Raw genomic sequence first — 26585 nt, 5'->3', positions numbered from 1 at the left:
TCCCTGCTCCACAGGGAGTCTGCTTCTCCCTCTCCCTCTGCCTGTCACTCTCTCTGCTTGTGCTGTCTCTGTCAAATAAATAAATAAAATCTTAAAAAAGAAAAGAACCATTAAGCTAGACCCAGACCTTCCAGCAACACCAGCATTCCATCCTGAAGAAGCTGTAACTTTCCTCTTCTTCCCAGCGTCTGTCTGCTATGTGTGTCTGTAGCTTTATCAGGATGAGAAAAGCAATAGCCTGGCCATGACAGCTGACGCTTGGCTGGAAGGGTGGCAGGAGTGAGCTCTGTGGACTTGCATCTTTCCCTTGGGGCTCCCCTTCTACACTGACCATACTGGACCCTGGGCATGGTGCTCTGCTGCCAAGTGCCCACAAAATCCTTTCTTCCCTGTTGCACAGCAAGCTTACTTAACATTTTCTCAAGGAACTTCTAGAAGCCAAAGGCAACTGAGAACATAGGGGTGATAAAACAGTGGGCTGGTTCCCAGAGCACAAGTTTATGCCAGAGAATCCTAGTTTAAGTGTGGAGTTGGACTGAGCACCAGCACCTTTCATGCAGGAGCCTGCAGTCCTGCTGGGGTGGGCTACTCAGCTCGGCTCCCCCCTGGCCTGCTGGGGTGCTCAGTCAGGTTAGTAGCTGGAAATTGGCCCTGGTGGGAGTATTTGCACCACAAAGCATTGGCAGATGCTACACATGGGATATGTGGGATATTTTCCTCCTTGGGGAGTAGATTGTGAGCTGTTAGGCTGCACGCCGCTGGCTCAGCTCTCTCCACCTCCTTGCTGTCATTAGCGTCTTGACCACTCTCTCCAACTCCCACCTTCTTTTTTTAAAAAAATATTTTATTTATGTATTCATGAGAGACACAGAGAGAGAGGGGGGCAGATACAGGCAGAGGGAAAAGCAGGCTCCATGCAGGGAGCCCGACGCGGGACTCGATCCCCGGTCTCTAGGATCACACCCTGGGCTGAAGGCGGCGCTAAAGTACTGAGCCACCCGGGCTGCCCCAACTACCACCTTCAACCCAAGTTTTGTTTCCCAGAAGCTGGTTTTCCTGGGGGCGGGGGTAGGGGAGGCTGCGGAGCTCATTCCTACCTGGTGGTTATCTTCAGAGCCTTGCTTCTTATTTTTCCAACAGTAAGGGAAGTCTTAGTTCTGACAGTGGTCGGAAATCTGAGCAGAAAGTTTTGTAGAGTTAGGCCTGGCAACCTCAGTTTGTAGGCACAGAGAAGGATTTTCCAAGGTGCCACTCTCACTTCTGTCCCCCACCCCAGGGAGAAGAACCTTTAGGGGAGGTGATCACTTTTCCATCTGCAAGTCCCATGACCCACCCCCACGCCCCAGACCTCGCTGGGGGCCAAGTGGAGGCTCAGGAGGCGCCTTCCAGGGGCCCAGTGAGGGGGCCGTGGGGGGAGAGCAGGGACTTCAGCAGGGAGGAAGGATAGGCACAGGGATGGAGGGGGGGTGCAGAGACCACCGGAAATCACTGGGAAGATAAATGCCTGGCAAGGGCCAGGCAATTTCATTTACTTCTTTAGCTGTCTCCGGAGCGGCCAGCGAGGCTGAGTCATTTATGAAGAAAATTATTATGATCGTCTTTGACTGTCCATCAGCCTGGCCTGAGGACACGCGGCAGGAGGCGCCTGGCAACCCACCTTTGCTGGCCAAGCCGGAAATGGCAAGGAGGGCTCTCGGCAGGCACTTTTCTCCTCCTTTGTTCTTCTTTCCTGGAAGCTTTTTTTTTTTTTTTTTTTTTTTTAAGATTTTTATTTATTCATGAGAGACACACAGAGAGGCAGAGACACAGGCGGAGGGAGAAGCAGGCTCCATTCAGGGAGCCCGATGCGGGACTCGATCCCAGGTCCCCGGGGTCACACCCTGGGCCCAAGGCGGGCGCTCAACCTCAGAGCCACCCGGGCGTCCCTTTCCTGGAAGCTTGAAGGGCGGAAAAAAGTGTCTCTAGGTTCATTAACGGATTTTCTTTTTTTCTTTCTTTTTTTTGGAGTACGGTTGACGCACTATAGGACCTTAGTTCCAGGTGTACAACATAGCGAATGCATACATCTACATGTTACACTGTGCTCACCACCACCAGGGTAGCCACCATCTGCTGTTCCAGTTGTGGATTCTTAACACTCTGCACTCCCTGTCCTCTCACTGGGGCGCCCGCTGCACTCTCCATAGCTTGGTAACCCCGTCCTCCTTAGGGGTGCACCTCACGGCCCCTCCATAATGGCCCCTGTGTCTCCATGAGGCAGAGGACCCCTTGAAAGATGAAAGGTGGAGCTCCAGGGAGGTTAAGGGGCCTGCCTGAGGTTGCACAACTTTTTTTTTTTTTTTTTTTTTTTTCATGAGACACAGAGAGACAGAGGCAGAGGGAGAAGCAGACTTCCTGCAGGGAGCCCAATGCAGGACTCGATCCCAGAACCCTGGGATCATGACCTGAGCCAAAGGCAGATGCTCAACCACTGAGCCACCCAGGTGCCCCTAGATTGTACAACTTGAAATGGCAGATCAGAGGTTAAGGACCGGGTCTTTACCCTGTCTGCTCCCCCACCCCCATGGACTCTCTTTCAGCAGGGGGCTTGCTGATCCAGTCTTCCCTGAGGGCCGTGGGACTCAGCTTGCAGGATTATAAGGGGCATGCCTTGTCCTCTGTGCCTCCCAAAAGCAAGGGCTACTTCCATGTCCTTCCTGCCCCACCCTTCCCACCTCACACCCCCAGTACGGGGCTCCGTGGGGTAGGGGAGGCTCAGCCACTGCCCCCGCCTGGCTCCTTCCAAGCCTTCGAGAGTGACAGACCCAGCCATGAGTGAGGGATGTGAATGAGTGTGCCCCAGGAGCTTTCCTATTATAGGCATGATTCTCTGTCCTGCTAGGTTACCATAGTTTGTCTGCTTGTCTCTTGTGGCATTTTGAGTAGTGACGTGAAGCTCGGCTCAGCTTAGCACAGCATCCTTGATCTTGGCTGGTTAGGTTTCCAGGCACCAAGTGTTGCATCAAGCCTGAGGAATGGGGACAGCCTGGATTCTCGACTGCGTGTCCAGTCACCTGGAGAGGTCCACAAACCTCAGGAAGCAGGCCTGGGGCGCTACCCCTGCATTGTTATCCAGCACTCCAGGTGCCATTGTGAGGTGTCCCAAAGGTTCAGATTCCACACTCCCTGGAGTCCTGCAAAACCAAGAATTCTGGCCACAGGAGATTGCCCAGGTCAGAGGTGGGACAGCCAGCTGCGTGGAAACTCTCTAGTGCACTCCAGCCTGCAGCAGGGTATGAGGAGCCATGGTGTTGCCAGGGAAGCCAGACAACTTGCATCCTGGGCGTGGGGAGCCTCAGACCCTAATTCCAGAAGGGACCTTAGAGGTCATGGGGCTTGGCCCCACCCAAAGCAGAAATCAGAGGGCTGGTCTCTGCTGTCTTCTGTGCTGGGAGGCTCCCTCAGTCTCCTTTACCACTTCCCTGGGCCCAGACCCCTCCTCTTCTCAGGGTCTTTTTAGACTATGGGCACCACATGTGAAGACTAGCGCTCTGGAGTGATCGTTTGATCATCCTGTCTCCAGAGATCCCACTGGCACAAAACAGGTTTGCTAGGCAGTAGTGCTAATGACAAGTGAGGTAGATAAGGTCAAGCTGACCTCAGGGAAGTAATTTCCTCTAAATACTGCCCACTCTGATTCTATTATTGATTACTTGAAGCTTCCAGACATAGGCAAGAGCCTGGGCTGGCTGTCTGCAGTGTGAGGAGGGGTCAGGCAGGGTATGGGGTCCCCAGCTGCAGCCTCGAGGTGACAGGATGATGCAGGGGACTGTGCCCCCATCCGTCCTGCATTCATGGTGTCCAGCTCAGGTTGGGGGAGGTCTTCTTCTCTACCATGGGCTTCTGTGTGGCCTCACTGTGGAAGTTCATCATCATCATAATCATGCAGTTGGGGCCCTGAGAAAGTTGGAGGAGCATTACTCTGGCTTCATTAAAGGATTCTAGAAGTTCCCATCCTACATTCTGCAGTCACAGGCTGAGAGATGAAGTGACCCCAGAGCCTGGTGGACTCCGCCCCTCATCATCTGTCATAGTGAAAATTGGAAACCTGAATGTTCCTCTGGATACCATGGGCTACGACCCAGTCATGAAAATGTTGGACTTCCAGCCTGAAAAGATATTTATGATACATCACTGAGAAAAGCCCATGATGGCATAGAATCAAGGAGGCCATTTTTCAAATCTAGATGGACCAAGGCACACATGCAGATTGCTAAGTCAGGAAGACCATATGCCAGCACACTACCAGTGGTTGATTCTAGATGATGGGACATGGGTGGTTTTGGTTTTGCACATCAGTGTTTTCTCATTTTCTGAATTGACTGACTGGTGCTAATGGGCCTGTGACCTATCACAACCTTGGTGCACAGACACCTGGTTCCGACTGGCAGATGGGCACAGAGCGAGTCAGGCTGGGGCAAGCGCCCCAACTCTTGAATGTGCTGTGGTCAGAGTTGCTTAGGCAAGTGGTGCCAAGCCTGAAGGAGCTTATAATCTAGTTTAGGAGCCAAAACATTCATTCATTCATCCACCCAACAGAGTTATTGAGCCCCCTGTAGGCACTGCACTAGGTGTTGCATTTACAGGGTGAACAAGCACACTGACGGCACAGAGCACGATGCATGATGCGTGTCTGGTGTAAAGTGTTCTGGGCATTTGGTTGGGGACCACAGGGAATGATGGAGGAGGCAGCCTTAGTGCTAGAATATGAGGGTGATAAGGATGGTAACTGGGGTGTAGCCCTCGGGAGAAGGGAGATTGGAGGCCCTGTTCTTCTCCACATGTGCCAAAGTCCAAAGATTAGCTTCTATTACTTTCATGCTGCTGATGTGTCTTGTGGCCTTGGGAAGCTTACTTAACCTTTCCAGCCTCAGCTTCCCTATCCACAAAATGCAGGTCATTTCATGTCCACCTCCACCCTCCAGCCATCTCTCTCTCATCAGGATGCTGTGAGTGTAAATTTTGTGCTTTTAAGCCTTATCCAGAAACTTCTATTTGGCCTCTTGGGCTTATGCTTGCTAGCTTGGTTGCTCCAGTTCACTGAGTCCACTGGTTTTGACAGCCTGGTGGCCCCATTGCTTCTTCCTCCGAGCTGTGTCTGTGACTTGAGCAGTTACATCAGGGCAAAGAACTACACCTACTCCCAGGTCTGTACCCGAGAAGCCGTCACTGTCTGTGGCAGAGTGGTTTGGAGAGCATTGCAGACCCTGGAGAGGCCCGCCTGGTAGTAGATTTGGGAATGACAGCTGGGAACTCAGGTAGCACTGCTGTCTCTAAGCCTGGAGTCGTGGGGACTTGCTCCAAGGCGGGGCCGCACCTGGTCTTCATGTCACATCCAGCAGACCTACTGCAGGGACCTCACAGAAAGATCACCCCCCGCCGCTTCCCAGCTGCTCTCATGAACACCAGCAACTCTGTAGGCCACTGGCCTCCCTGGCCACTCTGTAGGTCACTGGCCACTCTCCCCCTTGGGGATGGGGGAGTCAGGAGTCCAGAGAGAGAAATGTCCTAGTCCAACCCCCCTCTGGAGAAACTGAGTCAGGACCAGTGGTCCCCAGTGGCAGGTGAGATGAGGTGACAGTAGCTCTGAGCCTCAGCCCCCATCTCTGAATTCAGGCTGTATTGACAGTTGAGATTATGTCACCCTCAGCCCGGGGTCCAGCCCTAGTGAGTTGCTCAGCAAAATCTGCCCATCGTGATTACCTTTGTGGGGTGAGGAGGGGCCACTGGATGGAGACTAGCTCTGGCCTTGGCCTTGCCCCTCAGTGTTGTAGGATGAAGCACAAGGACTCTGGGATCAGGAACTGTCCGGCCTTCACCACTCACGGTCTTGGTGACCTGTCAAAGAAAAACCAGAGCTGGGCAGTAGGGAAAGCTGTAAAAGCAAGACTATTACAGCAGAGGAGAAGAGACCTCAGTGCAGAACTGGGCTCAATCCCAAAGGCAGCATGGGCGGCAGTGGATGGAAATTACAAAGGGGGGTGAGTGAGGCTGAACTGACCTCACAGGCTTCTTGCAGCAGGAGACTGGGGTAAGCGGACATCACCTGGGGGACGGTGGAGCGCGAAGAACCCAATCAGATATCAAGGGTGGAGGGTTCCGGCTAAACCATTTAGCAGGATTCTAAACAAGACCATGAGAGTCGAACATAGAAGCCCAAGTCAGGCTTTTCTTTTGAATTGAAAAACTCAGGGGAGCTGGAGTAGAGCTAGAGAATCGTTGTCAGCACCAAGAATCGGAGCCTGTTTTCTTATCTACAAAATGGGTTTTTGTTAAAAACAAGGTGCTCCACCCCCCTGGGCCTTGATGCCCTTCTGTGTCACATGCGGGTTACCATACCCTGTGAAGTGACTTTAGCTCTTCAAAACCCAATGCAAAGGGGTTTTCTTATCTGAGTGATCTGCGGCAGAAAGCCTGGTGTCACCTCCCCCACCCCCCTGCCCCCATTGCTGGCTGTGTTGGTGGCCATGACCTTTACAGAGCTGCTGCCAATTAGTGTAGACGGTACAGCTTCCAATTAAGGAGCCCCTTTGTTCCCAGCTGTGGGGCAGGAGAAATGGGGGCCCAGCTCACGTGGAAGCCCTAAAATGCGGCGGGCAGCCCCTCGAGCCCCCCTCCTGCCGTGCCCGGCCCACTGAGCCCACTGAGCAGTAGGGAGGAGGCTGCTGGCAGGGGGTACGGTGACATCAGCAGACAGTAAAGCGCAGGGGAGACCATTGGGTGGCAGGTGGGGACTGGGGTCGGTGCATCGTTTGCTCCCCTCCCTGGAGGAAGTCGGCTCCCAACCCTGAGTTCTGGAAAAGCCTGGCTTTACTTCCTTCTCCACCGGACCCTTCGGTGTGGTTGGGCTCCGGGTCCCTGGCACCACCTCCTTCCCGGTCTGTGCTGACCAGCCCCTGCCCGCCGCCCCGGGAATTCAAGGACAGAGAAGAGCCCCTGCCTTCCTGAACCCCAGAAAAAGAGCAAGCTGGGCCTCAGGGAGCTCTGAGCCTGGTCCCCCAAAGTGCCAATGAGGGTGGGCCCCCTGTTCCAGCCCCAGGACTCCTGCAGTTGCCTCCCTTGCGTACCAAGCAGGCCTCAGTCTCCGCGTCAGCCCGGCCACCCAGGGCCTGGGTCAAACTTGTCCCCCCCACTGTGCCTCAGTTGCTGGCTGCCGCCCAGCCCAGATTGCCCCTCTGCCATAATCTGTGCAGCCCCTGACCAGCAAGCCGTGAAAAGGAGGAAGTACCTGAGGGCCTTTCAGGTTGATTTTCTCCACGGAGGCCATGTCCCGGGCTTCTGACCTTTTCTGAGTAGTGGTGGGGGATGTCGTTTGGGGGTGTCGGTGAAGTCGGTGGGGTCCGGAGGCGCCAAGGAAGAATGCTTGAGACGTCTTCGCTGTACAAAGGTGGTTTTATTAAAGCAGAGAGACAGGACCTGTGGCAGAAGGAGCTGCAGCCCCAGGGTTGTGAGGAGTCTACATACTTGGGGGTTGAGGAAGTAAAGATAAGGGACGTTTCAAAAGGATCTTCATATGCTAGAGAAGATTCTGGGGAAAGCTGAGGCCTGGCTATTGTCAAGCCAAGGTTCTTTTTCCCTCTGGCGAGGCATTAACAGCAGACAGGAGCTTCCTGGAGGAACGGCTACTCTGCTGGCCTCAAGTGTTTGTCAATGGGCTGCAGGTTATCTGAACATTTAGTTTTATCTGCATTTCCTTCTGCCTTTGTTTACCAGATCAGTGGGGGGCTCGGGGAGCGTGGTGCTGGCAGGGAAGTCTGGGGCTCAGCACCTCTGCGGCACTGGGTCTTCCATCCATTGCCATCTGGTGAGCTCCGCGACCCTGCTGGCCAGGCTGGCCAAGCTCAGCCCTCGGGCCCGAAGCCGAAGCCGGGGTGCTTGTCCCAGGGCACGGAGGAGGTGCTGGGCTGCGGGGCTCAGTGCAGGGACCAGACCCGTGAGAGGGAGCAAGGGCGGCCAGGGCATTGTGCAGGGCATCGCGTCACCCCCTCGTCATCCCCTCGCCTTCACGGTCTCCCTGCATTTCACAGGTGAGATAGCCCAGATTCAAAGATCCCACCTGGGGCAACCATCAGGCACCGGGAAAGTTCTCTTTCTGATGCCAAAGCTCTGTTCAGCATCCTAACCACCACCTACCCCAACCGCCCCCGCCCCCCGACACTTAACCACATGAAGTAAAGGCTCTGGGGTTGCATTCACCCCAAAAGACATTTTGGGCAACAAGTTTCAGAAACGTCATCATGAACGAGAAGGGACAGGTTTGTTCTGCACTGTGACCCAGAGCAGAACAAGGAGGCGTGGAAGATTCTGGAATGAATCCAAGAAATCTCCAGGAAGCCCTTTCTCTCAGGGCAGGTCAGCAAAAATGCCACACCTGCCAAGGGGGCCTTAGGGAGCTCAGAAATTCTGTGCCCCTGGCTTCCCCTGGACTGTGGGAGGGAGCTGCTCCTGGCTGGGTGGCCCCGAGAGCTGTGGGTGACGTGCCCCGGGTCGGAAAGCCACCCACTCCTGCTGGAGCCCCGGGAGCCCCGCAGGAAGGCTGTTTTCTGTCTTCTGTTACTAAGGGAATCTGGAGGGTTCTCCTGGCTGGTGGGGGTCTGGGGGGATGGGATTCCAGGCTGGAGGGCCAGGTGGTGATACAGGAGAGCTTGGTTCTTCTCTCACAGAGGCGAAGAATGAATCTCGCTGACAAAGGAGATTGAATAAAGCAATAGAACTTTATTAAGCAAAGATAGAGAGAAAGCTCTCAGAAGTGAGATGGGTCCTAACAGGGTTGCCACTGAGGGCTTGTACGGTTGGTCTTTTATTGAAAGCCAACCAGGGAACCTAAATCTTTTAACATATCTATTGATATCACCATTGAGTAAAGACTAATGATAACACCTTTAATGGCTTACTTCCTTTTTAAGGTCCTTTTTGGGTAATTCTTTGTTGGTCACAAGTAGCTGTTGTAACAAGACCCTACCTCCTACCTCTGGCACCTGGGACAGGATGGTCTGGTTTATTTATCTCTGGTTTCCTTTCATCTCCACATTTTTGGGATTGTCGTGAGCCTGATTCCGTGGCCCCCTACCTAGCCCTGCCTAGCTCCATTTGTCCCTAACTCAGTGGGAGGGTGCATGAGAAGCACAGACTCAAGCCAGCCGGCCCTGGCTTCATATCCTAGCTCTAGCACTTTCCATGGGTGTGACCACGACCAGGCTACCTAACCTCTCCACAATTTTCCTCATCTATAGAATGGGGAGAAGATGGTACTCAGCTACAGGACTGCTGTGAGGATCTAGAAACTTAAAGAACTTAGGTCACCAAGCCCTCAATGCTCACTGGTTAAACAAAAACCACTGACCCACTGGCAGAGATCCCAAATGGCTACAAACTCCCACTTTGCTAGGAGCACCTTGGGCAGATGGCTTTGGAGGGAAGAGCCCCCCCCCCCCCTGCCACCATGGGTACCCTATCACCAACTGATGCAGGTTTAAGGCCTCTGAGTTGCTTTCTCCCCTCCCACGACAGCTGATGCTCCATTTGGACTCTAAGTGCTGGGGGGATGCTGTGAATGAGCAAGCAGCCCCGGGGCATCAGTTGCCTCATCTGTAAAATGGGTTGAGGAGCCCCTGTGGTGCTCCACTCCATGGCTCTGGGAAGGATCAAATATGGAAGTGCTTTGTAAACTTGAGTGACAGGCCTCCCCTTCCTTTCTCCTGGAAGAGCAAGGAGGTAGCCATGTCCCAGTCACCAAGTCCACAAAGGAGGGGAATAGATGTCTTCAGAGGATTCCATTGTGGAAGCACTTTAGCTTTCCAAAGAGGGGGGCAGCAGAGCCCAATGTGGGTCCTGCTCACCCTCTCCCTGGGCCGTGGAGCCCCAGGTACTGCCCACCCCTCACTGGGCAACTCCAGGGCAATGGGAAGAGAAGAACACACGGAACTCTTGCTGAAGATCAAGGACTCATCAGCCTGGAGGTTGGGGCTGGCAGACCTGGGGCAGCCTCATTTGAAAGTTTTCAAACTAGGGCGGCTAGAGCTCCTCATAGACTCAGCATGGTTTCTAGAGAGCAATTTTTTAAAAATGTATTTATTCATGAGAGACCCACAGAGAGAGAGCAAGAGAGAGAGACATAAGCAGAGGAAGAAGCAGGCTCCCCTCAGGGAGCCCGATGTGGGACTCGATCCCTGAACTCCAGGCTCATGCCCTGAGCCAAAAGCAGAGCTTAACCACTGAGCCATCCAGGTGTCCCTCTAGAGATCAATTAGATGAAGTATACACACATATCCTTTGACAGAGCAATCAACTCTGCTACTGGGCATACACCCAAAGACATTGTCACACCAACCCTTAAGGACAGAGGCCACCTGGCTGTCCATCACTGGCACAGTAGAGAGGGAGAGTGTGGGAGGACACAGGATGGTGTTCTAGGCAGCAGTCCAAAGCAGGTAGATCAGATGTACACTGGGGCCTCGTGGGTGGCTTGTAAAACATGGTTCGGTCACCAGCACTGTTAGTATTGGCCCTATACCCTTCTCACTTAGAGGAAGCAGGACTTCCTGATGGCTGATGCTAGGGGCTGGGGCAGCAAAGCTTTGAGATGAGCCTTATTGCAAAGTCAGGAAGTGCATCTAAAGTGGGGGGAAGCGGGGTTCATCACAAGACCCTGGAGCCAGATTAGAGGGCCTCCTGCTAGCTGGATCAGGGGCAATTTGAGCACTAAAATGATGAAATACAGCAAGGAACTATAAGCCGCTAGAAATATGAGAGTCCATTAGATAAATGGGAGAGAAGAGAAGGCTCTTGCCTACAGTAAAATGCTAAGGTGCTGCAGGAGTTGGAAGGTCAATTTGCAGCGGATTAGACAAAAATCAGCAGGAGTTAAATCTAGGGGTGTTGGATTTTAATTTTGACGGGAGCAAGATAGTTACACGCTCTTAAAGTGTGTCCCCACAGACTTCTTTTAAGTTACAAAGGAGGAAAAAAACAAAACAGTAATTACACAGTGGAGAAATTAATGCCTGGACTGGGTGATGACAGTTAACATCACGTATGAGGAGGGACAGGGATGGGATACTGTGTGCCTCGGGTGTGATACCCCTAGACCTACCACCTCGGCAGTCTTTCATCATGGGGAAGCTCCCGACAACCACAGAATGTGGGGCTCTTTTTTTAAATTTTTTTTTTTTTAAGATTTTATTTATTCATGAGAGACAGAGAAGCAGGCTCCATGCAGGGAGCCCAACGTGGAACTCGATCCCGGGACTCCAGGATCACGCCCTGGACTGAAGGTGGCGCTAAACCGCTGAGCCACCTGGGCTGCCCCTAGGATTTTTTTTTTAAGTAGGCTCCACGTCCAACTTGGGGCTTAAACTCACAACCCTGAGATCACGAGTCATTTGCTGTACCAACTGAGCCAGCCAAGCGTCCCAAAACATGAGACTCTATTAAAAAGACAGAGATGATGGTCCTGATATTCTTCCAAAATGTCAGTGTCACAAAAGACAGAAAGGAGTACAAAGAGACAGGACAACATGTGACCGCTGGATCCTGTACTGGAGGGGGTTGCTAGAAAAGACATGATTAAGCCACCTGAGAAAACTGAAATATGTGCCATATGTTAGGTAAGGGTTCTATCAACTTACAAAATCCATAGCTGTGGTTGTTACAGCAGAGAATGTCTTTATTCTTAGGAAATACACAGTGAGGGCAGCCCTGGTGGCTCAGGGATTTAGTGCCGCCTTCAGCCCAGGGCCTGATCCTGGAGACCTGGGATCGAGTCCCATGTCCAGCTCCCTGCATGGAGCCTGCTTCTTCCTCTGCCTGTGTCTCTGCCTCTGTCTCTCTCTCTCTCTCTCTCTCTGTCTGTCATGAATAAGTAAATAAAATCTTAAAAAAAAAAAAAAAAAGGAAATACACAGTGAAATAAGGATGAAGGGCCATGACATATGTATATTACCCTCAGATAATTCAGGAAAAAAGTGTGTCTGTGTGTCTGTGTCCAGAGAAGGCGCAGCAGGTACAAATGATAAAGCAAAGAGGGTAAAATGCTAACAATTGGTGAATCTTGGTGAAAGGTTTTGTGGTGTTCTCTGTACGAGTTTTACCTTTGCAGCTTTTTATAAGACATTATTTCCAAGTAAAAAGGTAAAAAGAGTAACTTGAGAAAATTATATTTAAAATGTCCCCAAGTGTAAAATTGTTACACTAAAGGTCTAAAGCGAGACATACAAGTAGTTTCCACTTGTATTAAGTTCAAGAACAGGCAAGTGAATCAGTGATGAGAAAAACCAAGGAGGGATTAACGAGAAAGAGGCACAAGAGAGCCCTAGGGGAATCCTTGAAGTGTATCATAGCCTGATCTGGTCACCGGAGTATTTACCTATCTGTATTATCTATTTGTAATTTACCTATTTGAGGCATGTTGCTGTACGTATATCTCAAAAAAAATTTTTCTTTCAGTGCTTATTAAATAAAACAAAACAACAGAATGAGATCTATAACACAGTACCATTTACCTAAGTTAAAAATATGCATATAACATGCCAAAGTGGTCAAAAATTAAAAACAAAACAAGCACAAAAACAGAAAACCCTCCATCTTCCCAATGCAAGGCATCCAAAAGAGGAAGGAGTTGTTCTTGCCATTACTGATGGCTGGAGGTTGTGCAGGACTCAGGGGTGAAGCCCTGGCCCTGTCCTGGACTGGGGTGGGGTGGGAGGTCACATGCTGTATGGGCTGCTCGCAGAGTTGGATCGAGGTGCAGGGGATGTTTGCATCCAGGGCAGCTGATCCCTGAGCCTCTGTGTCATGGCATTGGCTCCTGGTTGTTGGCGTCTGCTCTTGTGTCCAGCCGTTGCTCTGAGAGCCTTGAATTAACTCCTCTGAGCCTTACAATATCCCCATGAGATAGGTGGTATTACCATTCCACAGATGACAAAACTGAGTCACAGAAAGTTGGATTAATTTGCCCAAGGATGCACAGCGAGAAAATGCCAGAACTGGGATCTGAATCCAGGTGGCCCAGAACACTCTAAACCACAACATGCACACTCCTAAGTAGAGACTCCGCCACACGGTGGTCCAAAGTGGGGAACAGAAGCACAGCTTGGTTGTCCCACAGGTCTCCCCGGGCCCAGATGGGCTGAGAGGTCCTCCAGGCTTTGGTGTTCTAAACTCCCTGCAAGACTGCACCCTCATGGGGATCACCTGAGTGGCTCAGCGGTTGAGCACCTGCCTTCGGCCCAGGGCGTGATCCTAGAGTCCCAGGATCAAGTCCCACATCAGGCTCCTTGCATGGAGCCTGCTTCTCCTACTGCCTATGTCTTTGCCACTCTTTCTTTCTGTGTCTCTCATAAATAAATAAATAAAATCTTAAAAGAAAAAAAAAAAAAGACGACTGCGCCCTCAGGATCTGGGCCTGGATGGCGCCATTCTAGATGCCATTGACAGAACCTTCCAGTTCTCCTGCTGCCCCCAGCTCTTGGTCTGGCATCCTGTCCCTACTCTTTGGCCTCTACTTCCCTCCAGCCACAAGTGCCCTCTCCCCTCATTCAATCCCGCCCACCCTTCAAACCCTAGCCCAGCTGCCCCCTCTGTGTCCAGCCTGGCCCCTTCCCCCCGTGGACTCTTGCACTCTTTTTGAAAACTTGGATTCCAACCTGGGCTCTGCTCATTATGAGTTTGGGGCCTTAAGCAAGTTATTTAACTTCTCTGGCCTCGGTTCCCTTCAGTCGTCGTATCCGATGGCCACGGAGTACTGTGCAGGGTGCCTATACTCTCCCATCCATCCTTGAGCAACCCTGTGAGGTAGATCTAGCCTGTAAGATGATGAAGGTTAGGAATTTGCTTTAGGCTCACAGCGGTTACTGTGACCTAGAGGGACCTGACCCAAAGACTGAGTGATCCTAAAGTTTAGGTATGAGATGCTGTACAGTGTTAGCAAGACCTCACGCAGCTGCTGCCTTGTTCTGTTTTTTTTTTCTTTTTTCTTTTTTTTTTTCTTTTAATGGAGGCAAAACTCATGTAACATAAAACCAGCCATTTTAAAGTGTACAGTTCAATGGGATTTAGTGCATTCACAGTGTTCTGCAGCCATCGCCTTACCTAGTTCCAAAGTACTTTCCTCACCCCAAGGGGGACCCCACTCCCATTCCCCAGGCCCCAGTACCGCTCATCTACCCTCTGCCTCATGGAGTGGCCCGTTCTGGACGTTTCCTACAAATGGAATCCTACGCTGTGTTAACTTTTGGATCTGGCTTCTTTCATTCAGCATAATGTTTTTGGGATCCAGGGCACGTACCAAGGCTTCATTCCCTTTCCTGGCTGAATAATACTCTGCTGTTTGGCTAGAACCACACTGAGTTTATCTGCTTACCTGTGGCTGGACATGTGGCTGTTGGGAGTAGCGCTGTGGGGGATGTTTGTGCCCAAGTCTTCCAGAACCTGTTTTCCCTTGTTCCAATTCTACCCAGGAGTGGCCGTGCTGGGATAAATGGCAATCCCCACAGTTAGCTGTATTTGGGGGGATGCTTCCCTGAATGTGGTTATAGTGGTGCAGTGGTCCCCAGGGCCCCCCCACCCGGGGCTGGGTGCCTGCAGCGAAGCCCCACATGCAGTGGGCAGTGGGGAGCTGTAGCAGCGTCTTCCTGTTCCCTGTCCTGCTCTGCCTGCTGGCCCCCCAACCTGCCCTCTCTCCCCCACAGATGTGCCCGTGGAGAAGCTGGCTGCCATGCCCGCCTTGCGCAGCATCAATCTCCGCTTCAACCCCCTGAGCGCTGAGGTGCGCGTCATCGCTCCGCCGCTCATCAAGTTTGACATGCTCATGTCTCCTGAGGGCGCCCGGGCCCCCCCACCTTAGGCCTCCCTCCTCATGCCCACCCAGCAAGGGACAGAGGCCACCTGAGCTGGCACCCTGAGGGGAGGGCATCCCACGGGCCCATGGGAGGCCAAGCCTGGGGGGGTGGCTGGGGGCGGGTGGGCCAAAGAGCACACGTGGTGGGAGGGGGTGCAGCTGGTCCGAGATAGATAGCTTAGAGCAGTAGGGGGCCCAGGAGGAGGGGGCCAGGTGGGGCCAGAGCCCGGATGCTGGGCACGCACAGTTTCTGTGCACATTTGGGCAGACCCCCACCCTCTCCGAGCCTTGTTATTTGGGAAAAGGGGCAGTGGGGGCGGGGGGGCTTTGCCTCCTTTGAGCTCCTTGGAGGCTTTTTGGGCAACACATGCCTTCAAGTTACCTTCAAACCATCAGGCACCATCTGAGCTCACAGATGGCCATTGCCAAGCGCTTTCCGGGCCACTGTGGGGTTCGAGGCCTTATTTCTGGTGCCGAAAGCCAGCCACTGGCCTGAGAGGAATAGAAGATAACCTCCATCTGTTTATTGCTTCCTGAGAATTGACCCGCATGAGGCCTTCTACGGGGCCCCATCCTCGGCCCTGTGGGTCTCTGGATTGGCAGGAGCCTGAACCAGCAGTTGTGGGAAAGCTGTGGAGAGAGTGTGGCCCTGTGCTCTAGCCAGGGCTGCGAAGGTTTATAGAGGAGCCCAAGGCCCATCAGGCCAGGAAACCAGAGGAGCAAATCAGGTCGGCTCTGTCCTTCCTCAAGATGAAGATATCAGCGGGGTAAAAAGTTCTGAGTGCGCCTCAGGACAGACCAGGTGTGCCTGCATCACCCCTTGAGCCGAGGGAGAGGTGGCCCAAGAGAAGCAAAGCCGACTGTGCCTGTGGCTCTGGGACAGGTGATTGGCCGCAGCCTGGCTGCCTCCTCATTGGTCCAGCTGGGGGCACTTTGGACCATTGGATTTGTGGCTGGCCAGCTCCCAAGCCTCCACCCAAAGCCCTGATGACCTAGTCATTTGTGGGCCCTCCATCTGAAGTCTGGGATGTGGCCAGGCCATGGGGCTACCAACCATCCCTGTTCAACTGGGACGACTGAGGGTTTCCCAGGACATGGGACCTCAGTGCTCCCACTGGGACAGTACCTGGCAAACTGGGACAACTGGTTTCCTATGAGGAAAGGGCCTACGGTTCTTGCTTTCTGATAATATCTGTGGGTTTGGAGAACTCCTGACTTCTTGATCCCTCCAAGTATCCACCTCCCACCTTCTCATCTGTGGAGCAAGCGGACTCAGAGCCCAGAACCCACCTGGCCTAGACCTTCGTCTTGGTCTGTGGGAGATACCTGAGGCCCCAGGACATGGGACAGGCCAGGCCACCCAACCCTACATCCATGCACCAGTAGCCACTCTTCTACTCCCAGGGTTAAGCCTCTCCTAGCCCAGACCCTTATCAGAAGCTGTGTTCCTTCTCTCCTCCCCAGCCCTGGAGCCTGCCCCTGCCCAGACGCCTTGTCTCTTGGCAAGGACCGACAGGTTGGACCATTGGTTGGCCCATCACTGAGTGCTCAGTGCCCCAAGAGATGCTGTGTTTACTCTCTTGTGTCATAAGGCCTGGTTCACCAAGCTCTGGGAAAGGGCTTTGCAGGGCAGGGAGGTCAGGATGGATCTTCAGTGCTCCAGGGCTCAGCTGTGGACAAGTGGGAACCATGGCCCAGTCCAGGCTGGCCTGGCCCCACCCACCCGGTGTCCCGGAGTGGGGTTACTCCTTGTCAAAGAATAGGTGCACTTTTCTTGCACAAAGGCACTGTATGGCCAGAGCCCTGCAACTCAAAGTGTGGCACTGGCATCCATGGGAACTTGTTAGAAATGCAGAATCCAGGACCCACCTTAGACCTCCAGAATCAGAACCTGCATTTCAACAAGATCCCTGGGTAATTCCTAGAAGCACTTTACCATTTGAGAAGCCAGGGCCTAGGGCTGACCCAGGGGATATCCTTGGAGTAGAGGATGGAGGTTCTCAGCCCTCCCCCTGCTACTCCAGACCCCTCTCCCTAAACCAGCCCCAGGACACCCTGGGTCTCTTAAATCTTTTCAGAGTCTGCGGGACTCTTGCAGTGAAGGGAGTGACCTGAAGTCACCAGATGAGGGTTGGCTTTGCCTGGCCCTCGGGACACTGGCTCTCTGGTTACCTTCTGCACACCCAGCTCCTGCTTCCCCAGATCCTCACGTGAAGCTCTCTGAAGGGGTTGCTTCTGGAAGTTGTTTTCTACTCTGCTTGGGGAGTTTTCCCTTGCCTGTCTGGGGAAGCTTGGGCAGTGAGAGAAGCCCCCAGATCGGAGCCCACTGTGTAAATGAGCCCTTAGCTTCAGTCTGCAATAAAGAACGCATTGGTTTCATCTGCCTGCTTGGTGCTCGATTCATTCTTTCCACACAGACCTCCAGGAGCCTGGGGGTCACACCTGAGGGGCTGCCTCTCTTATTGAAAGCTTGAGGTCAAAAGGCACCCTCTGGGGTGATACTCAGAATATTCGCAGGTGGGCGGCAGGTAAAGTGCTGCATGCCCTAGAACCCTGCCATTGCAGGGCAGCCAGAAATTACACCTTAGCAATGGATTCCTCAGGGTCTGTGGTTCTCAGGCAGATGTCTCTGGACCAGCAGCCGCGGAGCACCTAGAGAACTGGTCAGCCGTGCAAATTACCCGTCCCAGCCCAGCTCTGCAGAATCAGACACCGGGTGGGGCCAGCACTCCGGATGGTCGACGCCTGCTCGAGTTCGGAGTTTAAGTCAGGTTTGGTTTTCTCCATCTGAAGGGCCAGCCGAGTTTGTCTTAGGTTTTAGGCCACACACTCCATTATCTTCGTGTACCGAACAGTTTAGTGGGCACCAGGCAGTGCCTAGGCCTGTGGCACAGCTTAACTCCTTTAATCTTGGAACAACCCTAGCTAGTGCTGAGTTAGACAAATCCCTTTCCCTCTCCGGGCCGTTTCCTGTCTGTGAAGGGGCTGCACCAGAAGAACCCCGAAGACCCCTGTCTCTCGAATCTGGGGCCCTGCTGTAACTGCCCCTGCGGATTAGCCTGGACGCAGGCTGTCCACCCTCACCCCAAAGCTCAGGCACAGGACTCTGTTTCTTCTGGTCAAACCCTGGCTCTCCAAAATAGCGCCACGTTGGCCCATTAAGGCAGAACTCGAGATTCCTCATGGCAAAGGAAGCCCTGCCTCCAGAGAGTACGAATAGCGTGTCCCTGTGGGAGGACGGAGTCACAGTAGCTAAATATCTGGGTGTGGTTGCGTGGGCTTTCAGTGCAGTGGAGGATGGACGCCTTCACCAAGACTGGATGAAGGTTATCCTCCAGGGATCCCTGGGTGGCGCCAGTGGTTTGGCGCCTGCCTTTGGCCCAGGGCGCGATCCTGAAGACCCTGGATTGAATCCCACGTCGGGCTCCCGGTACATGGAGCCTGCTTCTCCCTCTGCCTGTGTCTCTGCCTCTCTCTCTCTCTCTGTGACTATCATCAATAAATAAAAAAAGAAAAAAATATTTAAAAAAAAAAAAAAGGTTATCCTCTGGTTTATTTTTATTTTTTTTAAGGAATTTTATTTATTTGGGGGGTGGGGGTGACTGGGTGACAGGCACTGACGGAGGCACTTGATGGGATAAGCACTGGGTGTTATGCTATATGTTGGCAAATTGAACTCCAATAAAAAAAAAAGATATTTATTCATTTGTGAGAGACACGGGGGTCGGTGCAGAGACACAGGCAGAGGGAGAAGCAGGCTCCATGCAGGGAGCCTGACAAGGGACTCGATCCCGGGACCCCAGAATCACACCCTGGACCAAAGGCAGGTGCTAAACCACTGAGCCACCCGGGGATCCCTATCCTCTGGTTTAGGATGGGTGGGTGCAGCCAGGGGGCATTTTGAGGCAAGGAATTCGAAGTCTTAAGCTATACACTCTCTTTTGAAGGTATTTTCTAAAGAGCTGAGCCATTTTTTCCTTTAAATGATTCTCAAAGCACCCAGAATGAACAATAAAGGTATTTACAACTTTTATTACTTCCTGGGCGAGAGTTTTTTGGAATGGTGCCCTTACGCTGAAGAAGACGAGGATATAACCAAGTGTTAGCAGTGTAGACAGTGTGCAGTGTGGGAGCAGAGGGTTGGGTTTTTTTTTTAATGATTATTGAGATATAATTGACATGACATTATATTAGCTTCAGCTCTTCAAGTGTCTAAGAGAGTGATTCAGTGCATGCGTGTACTGTGAAAAGAGTACCCCAGGAAGTCTGGTTACCATCCCTCACCATGCACAGGGGGTATTGGTTCTCAGTCTCTGAGAAATACCAGGTCAGAAGGGCAGGCCTGGGACAGCACGTGACTCGGGGCCCAGGAGCAGCCAGGCCAGGCTGCGGACCTGTGTCTCAGGGCCAGGTGGGCCGAACCCCTTCCTCAGAAAAGGGCCATGAGCCCAGCTGCTTTAGGACCGAGCAAGAACGTTCCACTGAGCTCCTGCTGTTGAGCAGCACTGGGCAGGCAGGTGTAGATTTCTCTTTACTGTTAGCAGTGCCCCGCTGTGCAGATGTGGAAACAGGGTTATTGGGGGTTGGGGGGGAGGGATGGTTAGCAGGGGCCTGGAAGGAGCAGAGCTGGGGTCACAACCAAGAGGCCAGCTCAAACAGGAGAAACGACGGCTTTCGCCAGCTCACATGTTGCTCACCCTCAGCCTTACTCTCCTCATCTATGGAATGGGCGCCACCACTGCCTGCCTTCCCTAATACCAGAGGGGGGTTAACAGCAGACGATGCAGGTAAGCAGCCCTCGGTGAGCAGCATCACGCCCATTTGGCACACCCGCCTGGTGTGAGCACAGCCCTTACTCCCAAGAACCTCTTGTGGATGGGGGCACTGGGTGCCGCCCTGTTTGTCGCACAGGCCTGGAGCACATCTGGGTGCTGGTGGGACACTGACCATCACCCCCCCACCCCCTCACCCCGCTCACTCTGTCTTCATAGTTTGGGGATCTCTCAAGCTCCGCTGCAGGCCTCTGAGGACACCAAATGACTGGGGATGATGAGGCCCTCCAGGCCTTGGCTTGGGGCCAACCTGGGCTCATGAAGCACCACGTGTGTACGCCCAAATTCTTACAGCCAAGGGACCCGGGCATCCTCATTCCTGGAGACTGGAAGCACCTGAAGTGGGGGCACCTTCAAGGGTGGCCTTTGCGGGGCTGCCGCACTGCGCTGCCCACCAGGATGTCGCTCACCATGCGCTCCAGCTGATTGGCACCAGTTACCTAGAGAACAATGTGAATGGGCCCCTGGAGTTAGTTGTGTAAGGGGTGGCGCTGGGTCTCTGGACCCCACAGAGAGTCCATTACTTGGGTATTTTAGAATAGAGGTTCCCAGGCCCACCTGAGCCCTGGTACGCCAGACTCGAAGCAGAGCCCACCTTGAAGAGTATTTCTCTTTCCTGCATTGCGCCCAGAGGGTCCTTTTATTTTTTTATTTTAATTTTTTTTATGATTTATGTATTTAGAGAGAGAGCATAAGGGGGAGGCGCAGGGGGAGAATCTCAAGCCGACTCGATGAGCGCAGAGCCCAATGCAAGGTTCGATCTCACCAACCTGAGATCACAACCCGAGCCAAAACCAAGAGTCAGACTCTTAACTGTCTCAGCCACCCAGGCACCCCCAGAAGGTCCTCTTCAATCCTAAGCCACTCCTCTGGCCAAGTTCTGCAGCTTTCTCCATGGCACTTCAGCATGAAAGCCAAGTCCTTGTCTTGGTCCTCAAGCCTGTTTTCTTCCCTGCCTCCGGGCTCTAGCTTGAGGCTCCTAACTCCCCCGCACTCCGGGGACACGGGCTTCCGCTTTTCCTAGAATACTCCAGATTGCTCAGGCTTCGGGCCCTTGTGTCTCACTAGGGGACCGACAAGCAGGAGGACATCTTCCTCACCGTGGTCCTCCCCCCCTCCCAAGTCGTACCGTGGCCCCTAGCTCGTGCACACAGCCGAGAGCATGGGCAGCTCCCCGGTACCCCCAGCGGCCTGCCACTGTGCCTGAAATCCCACCAGCAGGAGCCCCCTGCTGTAGGTTAGGCTCTCCCCTGATCTTATTCCAACCTGTCGGGATGGTGAGGGGAGGGGCCTGCACACAACCCTGAGATGTTGCCGGGGGCCCTTGCCACCCAAAGTGTGGTCCTCGGGTGGCAGCATCGACAGCACCTGGGGACGAGTTGGGATTGCAGAGGCTAGGTACCCCCCTCCGAGAACTTCTGAGTCAGAGTCCCATTTTTTTAAAAATATTTTATTTATTTATTCATGAGAGACACACACCGAGAGAGAGAGAAAGAGAGAGAGAGGCAGAGACACAGGCAGAGGGAGAAGCAGGCTCCATGCCGGGAGCCCGACGTGGGACTCGATCCGGGTCTCCAGGATCATTCCCTGGGCTGAAGGCGGCACTAAACCGCTGAGTTTTCAGGAATTTTTTCCATTCAGGGATCCCCCAGAGTAGCATTTTAACACGATCATCACGTGACCTGGGCACGTTGAGCTTTGAGGCCATGGCTTTCGACCTCTGAGACCCTGTGTCATCCTCTGCAAGTCTCCGGGGTGCAGGTGGGGAGTAGGTAGTGCCAAAGTGTAATATTCAGAAGCTAAAAACACGCATCTTACTATAGGATGAACAGGGGTCAAAGGTTCTATTCGATCTCATCCAGTGCTGAGGCCGGTTCCCAGAACATTCCGGGACCTGAAGCCAGTGTGCCTGGACTCAGCCTGCTGCTGCCTCCGACGCCCGTTGAGCGTCTTCCAGAGCAACAAATAGCCACGTTGGGGCCGACGTCCTTTCCTGCTGGACACAAATGAACAAGTTTGCTTGTAACTTCTCAGAGTGTGCCCTTAATTCATGGTAACCAACCAACCCACAGTGGTGCCTTCTCAGGGGCCAGCCTGTTCGCCGGCGCTGGGAGCGTGCACGTGCCACCTTGGCCTCTTCTCTAGGTTTGGGTAAGATTTCCTAATAACGGATTCCCCTGGGAGGGTGTGACTGTTCCCAGAACCAAGAGGATTGCAGCTCTGGGTTTCTGTGAAAGGATCCAAAGCTCGAGGGAAAGGAAAGTAACCAGCGCTGCAAAAAAGGAACAGAAAGGTGGGGAGAGGAACAGAGGAGGTGAAAGCAGTAAAATCAAAATATACGCTAGCAGCTTACCCCGGGTCTGTGACTATGCCAGGTGCTTCCCATTTTTCAGTCCACTTAATCCCCACAACATCGCATGAGCTAGCTACTGTTTGTACCTTTTCTAGAGGAGGGTACTGAGGGGGCAGGAGTAAGCCAGGAACCTGGCCAAGGTCAGAAGGAACCATTGGCCGTCAAACCCACGCCTTTTGAGCCGAGTCCATGTTTCTTAGACTTGTTGTCCAGGGCCCTGGGGAAATGGTTTATAAAGTCCCCACCTGACCCCCAGGAGGCTCCCGGCGCTGCCTCCAGAAAGCTGCACCTTTCCCAAGAGGCTTTGACACCTTTCCCCAACATGTGTCCTTCCTGTCCCTGGGGAGCCTCACCCGAACCCCACTTTGATCCAGAAGCTTACAGCACCACAGCCCAGGAATGCAGGACCCCAGCCAGAGAGCTGGAGCTGCTTGGGGGTGCCGCCCAGCCCCCCTACTCAGGAAGAGACTTCTTACCTGGGGTTCTCCTGAGGACAAGGTAAACGGTCAGAGTGAGAAAGTTCTTCTGGCCCAAACCCCTCCTGTGTTAGGGATGGGGAAGGACACGGAGTTCCAGAGGGACTGTTGCAAAGGGCACCCAGAGTGACTTGCCCAAGAACGAAAAGGGAGCCAGGGGCAGGGCCCAGACCAATGGGCAGGTTTCCTGGCTCCTGCCCCTGGGTTCTTTCTGGGGCCCCCACAGGGCCCTGACATTGGGGAGCTCTTCTGCTTAGCGCTCCCCCCTGCCGGCCTCTCCTCCACAGCAGCGCTGCCCCGGCTGTGCTGGGGAAGTGAGTCAGTCCTCGGAGCCCTCCTTGTCATTTATAAATGCAGATAACAACTCTGGCCTCCTTCCTTGGGGAGAGCTCACTAATAAGCATTTGAAAGCATTCTGGAGGAAGTGCTCTTCGGAGGCTGGCTGGAGAGGAGGGGCACCTCCTGACGCCCATTACCACCAAATAGATGCTGACGACTCCAGCAGTGGGCTGGGCTCTGCCTCCCAGCCACCCTATCGCCACCAGGCTGAGTCCCCTTCCCCTTCCCTGTGGATTTGAGCCTTTTGAAACTGATGGCTCTGCCACCGGCCTTCCTTGCTTCAAAGGCCCAAGTGCCTTTCCATTTCCAGCCAAGGAGAGACTGCGCCTCCCATCGGAGACACTTGGCTTTCCCACCACCGGGGAGGTTTGCCACAGGGCCCTCCGTGGCTTCATGCCAACCCTCCTTCAGCTCCTACCAACCCTCTCAGGCATCTCCAAACATACCTCCAACCCGGCTGAGAGGAGAAGGGGCTCATGTCTATTCCAGCCATACCCACCGAAGGCCTGTGACCAAGATGTTAAACCTCCAAAGAGAAAGGCAGTCCTCGAATCATGCAATTGTCCCTTTTGACCTCCCTCACTGCCCCCCAGAAAGCTTGATTCTAAGAAGATCGCCCTCTACCTCCTCCCCTGCTCCCTCTAGACCCATCTCCAAGCAGGTGTTTACATCCATTCTTCAGCACACAAGGCTCTTCTCAGGTCAAGGACCTTTGCAATCCCACTGCCCTCCAGCCACCTCTTGGTTCCCAGTTTTTCAGATGCAAATCAGTTTCCTGGATAGTGGGGCTTTCTGGAGAAGAATCCCCAGGTCACAGCTAATGGAGGTAGGTTGGGATGGGGACCAATCCCATGAGGATGAGGCACCTGGACTAGAGTTTGGCCAGAATGGGCAGTCAGAGCTCTGCAGGGCAAGGAGGGGGTGGACCTCTGTTGTGCCCAAGATTGCGAATCTGAGAAACCACCAGGAACCGACACCCATGCAAGTACACGAGGGTTTATTTACAAGCTCGAGCTTGGGTCCAAGTGTACTCCACACAGCAGAGCAGGGGCTTGGACCCGAAGTGGGTTACAGCTGGGTTTTTTATGGGCTGGTCTAGGGGATCTTCAGAAGGGGTGGAGGAATTTTTTCCATTCCAATATGGGGGAAAGGGTGGGGGAGTTTCTTAAGATCTGATATGGGATTCCCTGCTGAGGACATTCTGCAGTTTTTCCTGTGAAGTTCAGCTCTTATTCCCAGGGGCCTAAGATGGCTGTACTTGTGCTAATGCTAAACTTCAGGTGGAATGGCCTTAATTTTTCTCGGCCTCCACACCTCCACCTTCTGTGCCCTGGGTGACTACACCTGCAGTTTCTCAGATGCTCCCAGAGGGCCAAGAACCTTGAGAGCAGGCTGGGGTGGGGGCAGCAGGGCAAATGCCCAGGAAGTCTGGAAGAGAGTTCCTCCTCTTTTTGCCACCGTCCAGCTGTGCGGTGTTGGGTCAGCCACTGGGTAGTGCGATGCCTTCCCCTGCAAAATAGGAGCAGTGGTGCCTTGCTTGTCCGAAGTGCTCTGGATCCACAGTTCAGCATTGGGAAGTACCCCAGCCCTGCAGTCAGGTGAACCCAGGAGGAAGGCGTGATCTAAAGTAAATCGTTTAAAAATAAAATAAAAATAAAATAAAATAAAAAATAAATAAAATAAATCATTTAGGGGCACCTGGGTGGCTCAGTTGGTTCAGCCTCTGCCTTTGATTCAGGTCATGATCCCGGGGTCCTGGGATTGAGCCCCTTGTTGGGAGCCCGCTTCTCCCTCTTGCTCTCCCTCTTGCTCTGCTCTACCTGCTTGTGTGCGTGCTCTCTCTGTCAAATAAATAAAATCTTTAAAAATAAAAAAAATAGGACATTGAGATCCCTCAGGTTTCCTGGGAGCCCCTTTGGGATAAGGAGGAGAGTGAAAGGAGGCAATTTTTATTTTATTTTATTATTTTTAAGATTTTATTTATTTATTCATGAGACACACACACACACACAGAGAGAGAGAGAGAGAGAGAGAGAGGCAGAGACACGAAGTCTGGTTCCCAAACGCTGAGCCACCCAGGGATCCCCTGGAGACAATTAAAAAAAAAATCTGCATGGAAAGATCTTACCCAGTCTATCTGGACTCTACCCATAGCTTTGGGGAATAAGGAAGGGCACTGTATTAGGAGAACTTGACTTTCAATCTTCACAGCAGCCTTGAGATGAGGAACAGGAATCCCATTGTATAGATGGGGAAAATTAAGGCAGAGGGCTTGTCACCTGGGTCACACAGGTGATAGGTGGTGGAGGAAGAATTCACACGCAGGTTTTTCCATCCGTGCCACTGCCCTCCCTGCTCCTCAGAGGCTAGACCCACAGAGTATGTCCTGTGTGGTGCTAGGGTGTGTCCATGTACTTGAGCACTGTGTAAAGGTGGAAGAAAGAGAAGTCTGTAGAATGGGAGGCAGAAGGAAGAAAAAGAGGCTTTATGATCTAGAACCATTCAAATTAAAAAAGGAGTGAGGGAACTTGGCCACAAGCCTAAGTCAATGCCCTAGGATGATGTGGCTGCTAAGGAAAGGTGAAAGGCAGGAGAATAGGGAAGAATGAGGGGGAGAAAAGCGAAAAAGTGAGATTGAATTATTCAAAGCCTAGTGCCCACATACTTACAGCTCATATTTCTTGAGCATCTACTATGTGCCAGGCACTGTTTAAGTGCTTGACTTTATGGTGGGTACTATTATTATCCCTATTTTGTAGATCAGGGGAAACTGAGGCACAAGGAGGTTATATGACTTTCCCAAAGTCATACCTACAACGATTGGCAGTGCTGGGCTATACAGATTTTATGGTGGTGTTCTGCACTGGTCAAGGGGGCTTCATGACCGTCACAGGTCTGGGTCCTGACCGTCAGAGGTACCCTAAGAACTGTGGTGGACTCAAGACAGTCATGGTATGAATACCCAAGATGTACAGAGCACTTACTATGTGCCAGATTAACTCCTTTAATCTTTGCAGTGACTCTGGGAGATAGGGACTATTAATAGTCCCATTTTGGGATCCCTGGGTGGCTCAGCGGTTTAGCACCTGCCTTTGGCCCAGGGTGTGATCCTGGGGTCCCAGGATCGAGTCCCATATCAGACTCCTTGCAGGGAGCCTGCTTCTCCCTCTGCCTGTGTCTCTGCTTCTCTCCCTCTCTCTGTGTCTCTCATGAATAAATAAAATCTTAAAAAAAAAAAAAAAATAGTCCCGTTTTACAGATAATCCTGAGGGAGGCCACGGGAAGAAAAAAGGCCAAAGAAAATCAGATGTTTGGCCTGCAGAAGGGTGGACTCCCTCCTGCTGTCTCTGGGCCATCCCGGGCAAAGAGAGGGTGATTAGAGGCAGAAGTACCCACTGCTGGGCTTTAGGATCCAGACCCCAGGGTGGAGTTAGACCCCTTAGACCCCTCTAAGGCCTTGGAGCTCTGAGACTGCCCCCCACTCAGGGCAGAGGAGGAGCTGGAGGGAACCTGGGCCCAAGCTGGATTCCAAGCTTTTCTTCAGAACTCTGGATATAAGCCGCCCCCCCAGTAAAGGACGACGGGCCATTCACTCCCTCTCCTCTGCCTGGAACCTGGGATCTTCTTTCCAGTGACAAAAGTCCCTGGCGGTGGCTGTTGGGGGCTTGACGGCGGCTCGGGTAATGGGAGGGAGGTGCCTCCCGTGCAGC

General features: G+C 52.9%; 1 protein-coding gene across 2 annotated transcripts in view; it reads left to right on the top strand.

The window, feature by feature from the left end:
- Positions 1 to 17254, top strand: part of LRRC20 (leucine rich repeat containing 20) — an 83769-nt gene extending 66515 nt beyond the window's left edge. For both annotated transcript variants that reach the window (XM_072756223.1, XM_072756224.1), the window contains exon 5: positions 14727 to 17254. In XM_072756223.1, the coding sequence (XP_072612324.1) occupies positions 14727 to 14881 (155 nt within the window). In that variant the 3' untranslated portion in view covers positions 14882 to 17254. The remainder of the gene's footprint in view (positions 1 to 14726) is intronic.
- Positions 17255 to 26585: the final 9331 nt, after the last annotated feature.

This window comes from Vulpes vulpes, chromosome 4 (assembly GCF_048418805.1).
Source record: "Vulpes vulpes isolate BD-2025 chromosome 4, VulVul3, whole genome shotgun sequence".
Classification (NCBI taxonomy): Eukaryota; Metazoa; Chordata; class Mammalia; order Carnivora; family Canidae; genus Vulpes; species Vulpes vulpes.
The sequence above is the reverse complement of the archived record's forward strand: the minus strand, read 5'-3'. Positions and strand labels throughout refer to the sequence as shown.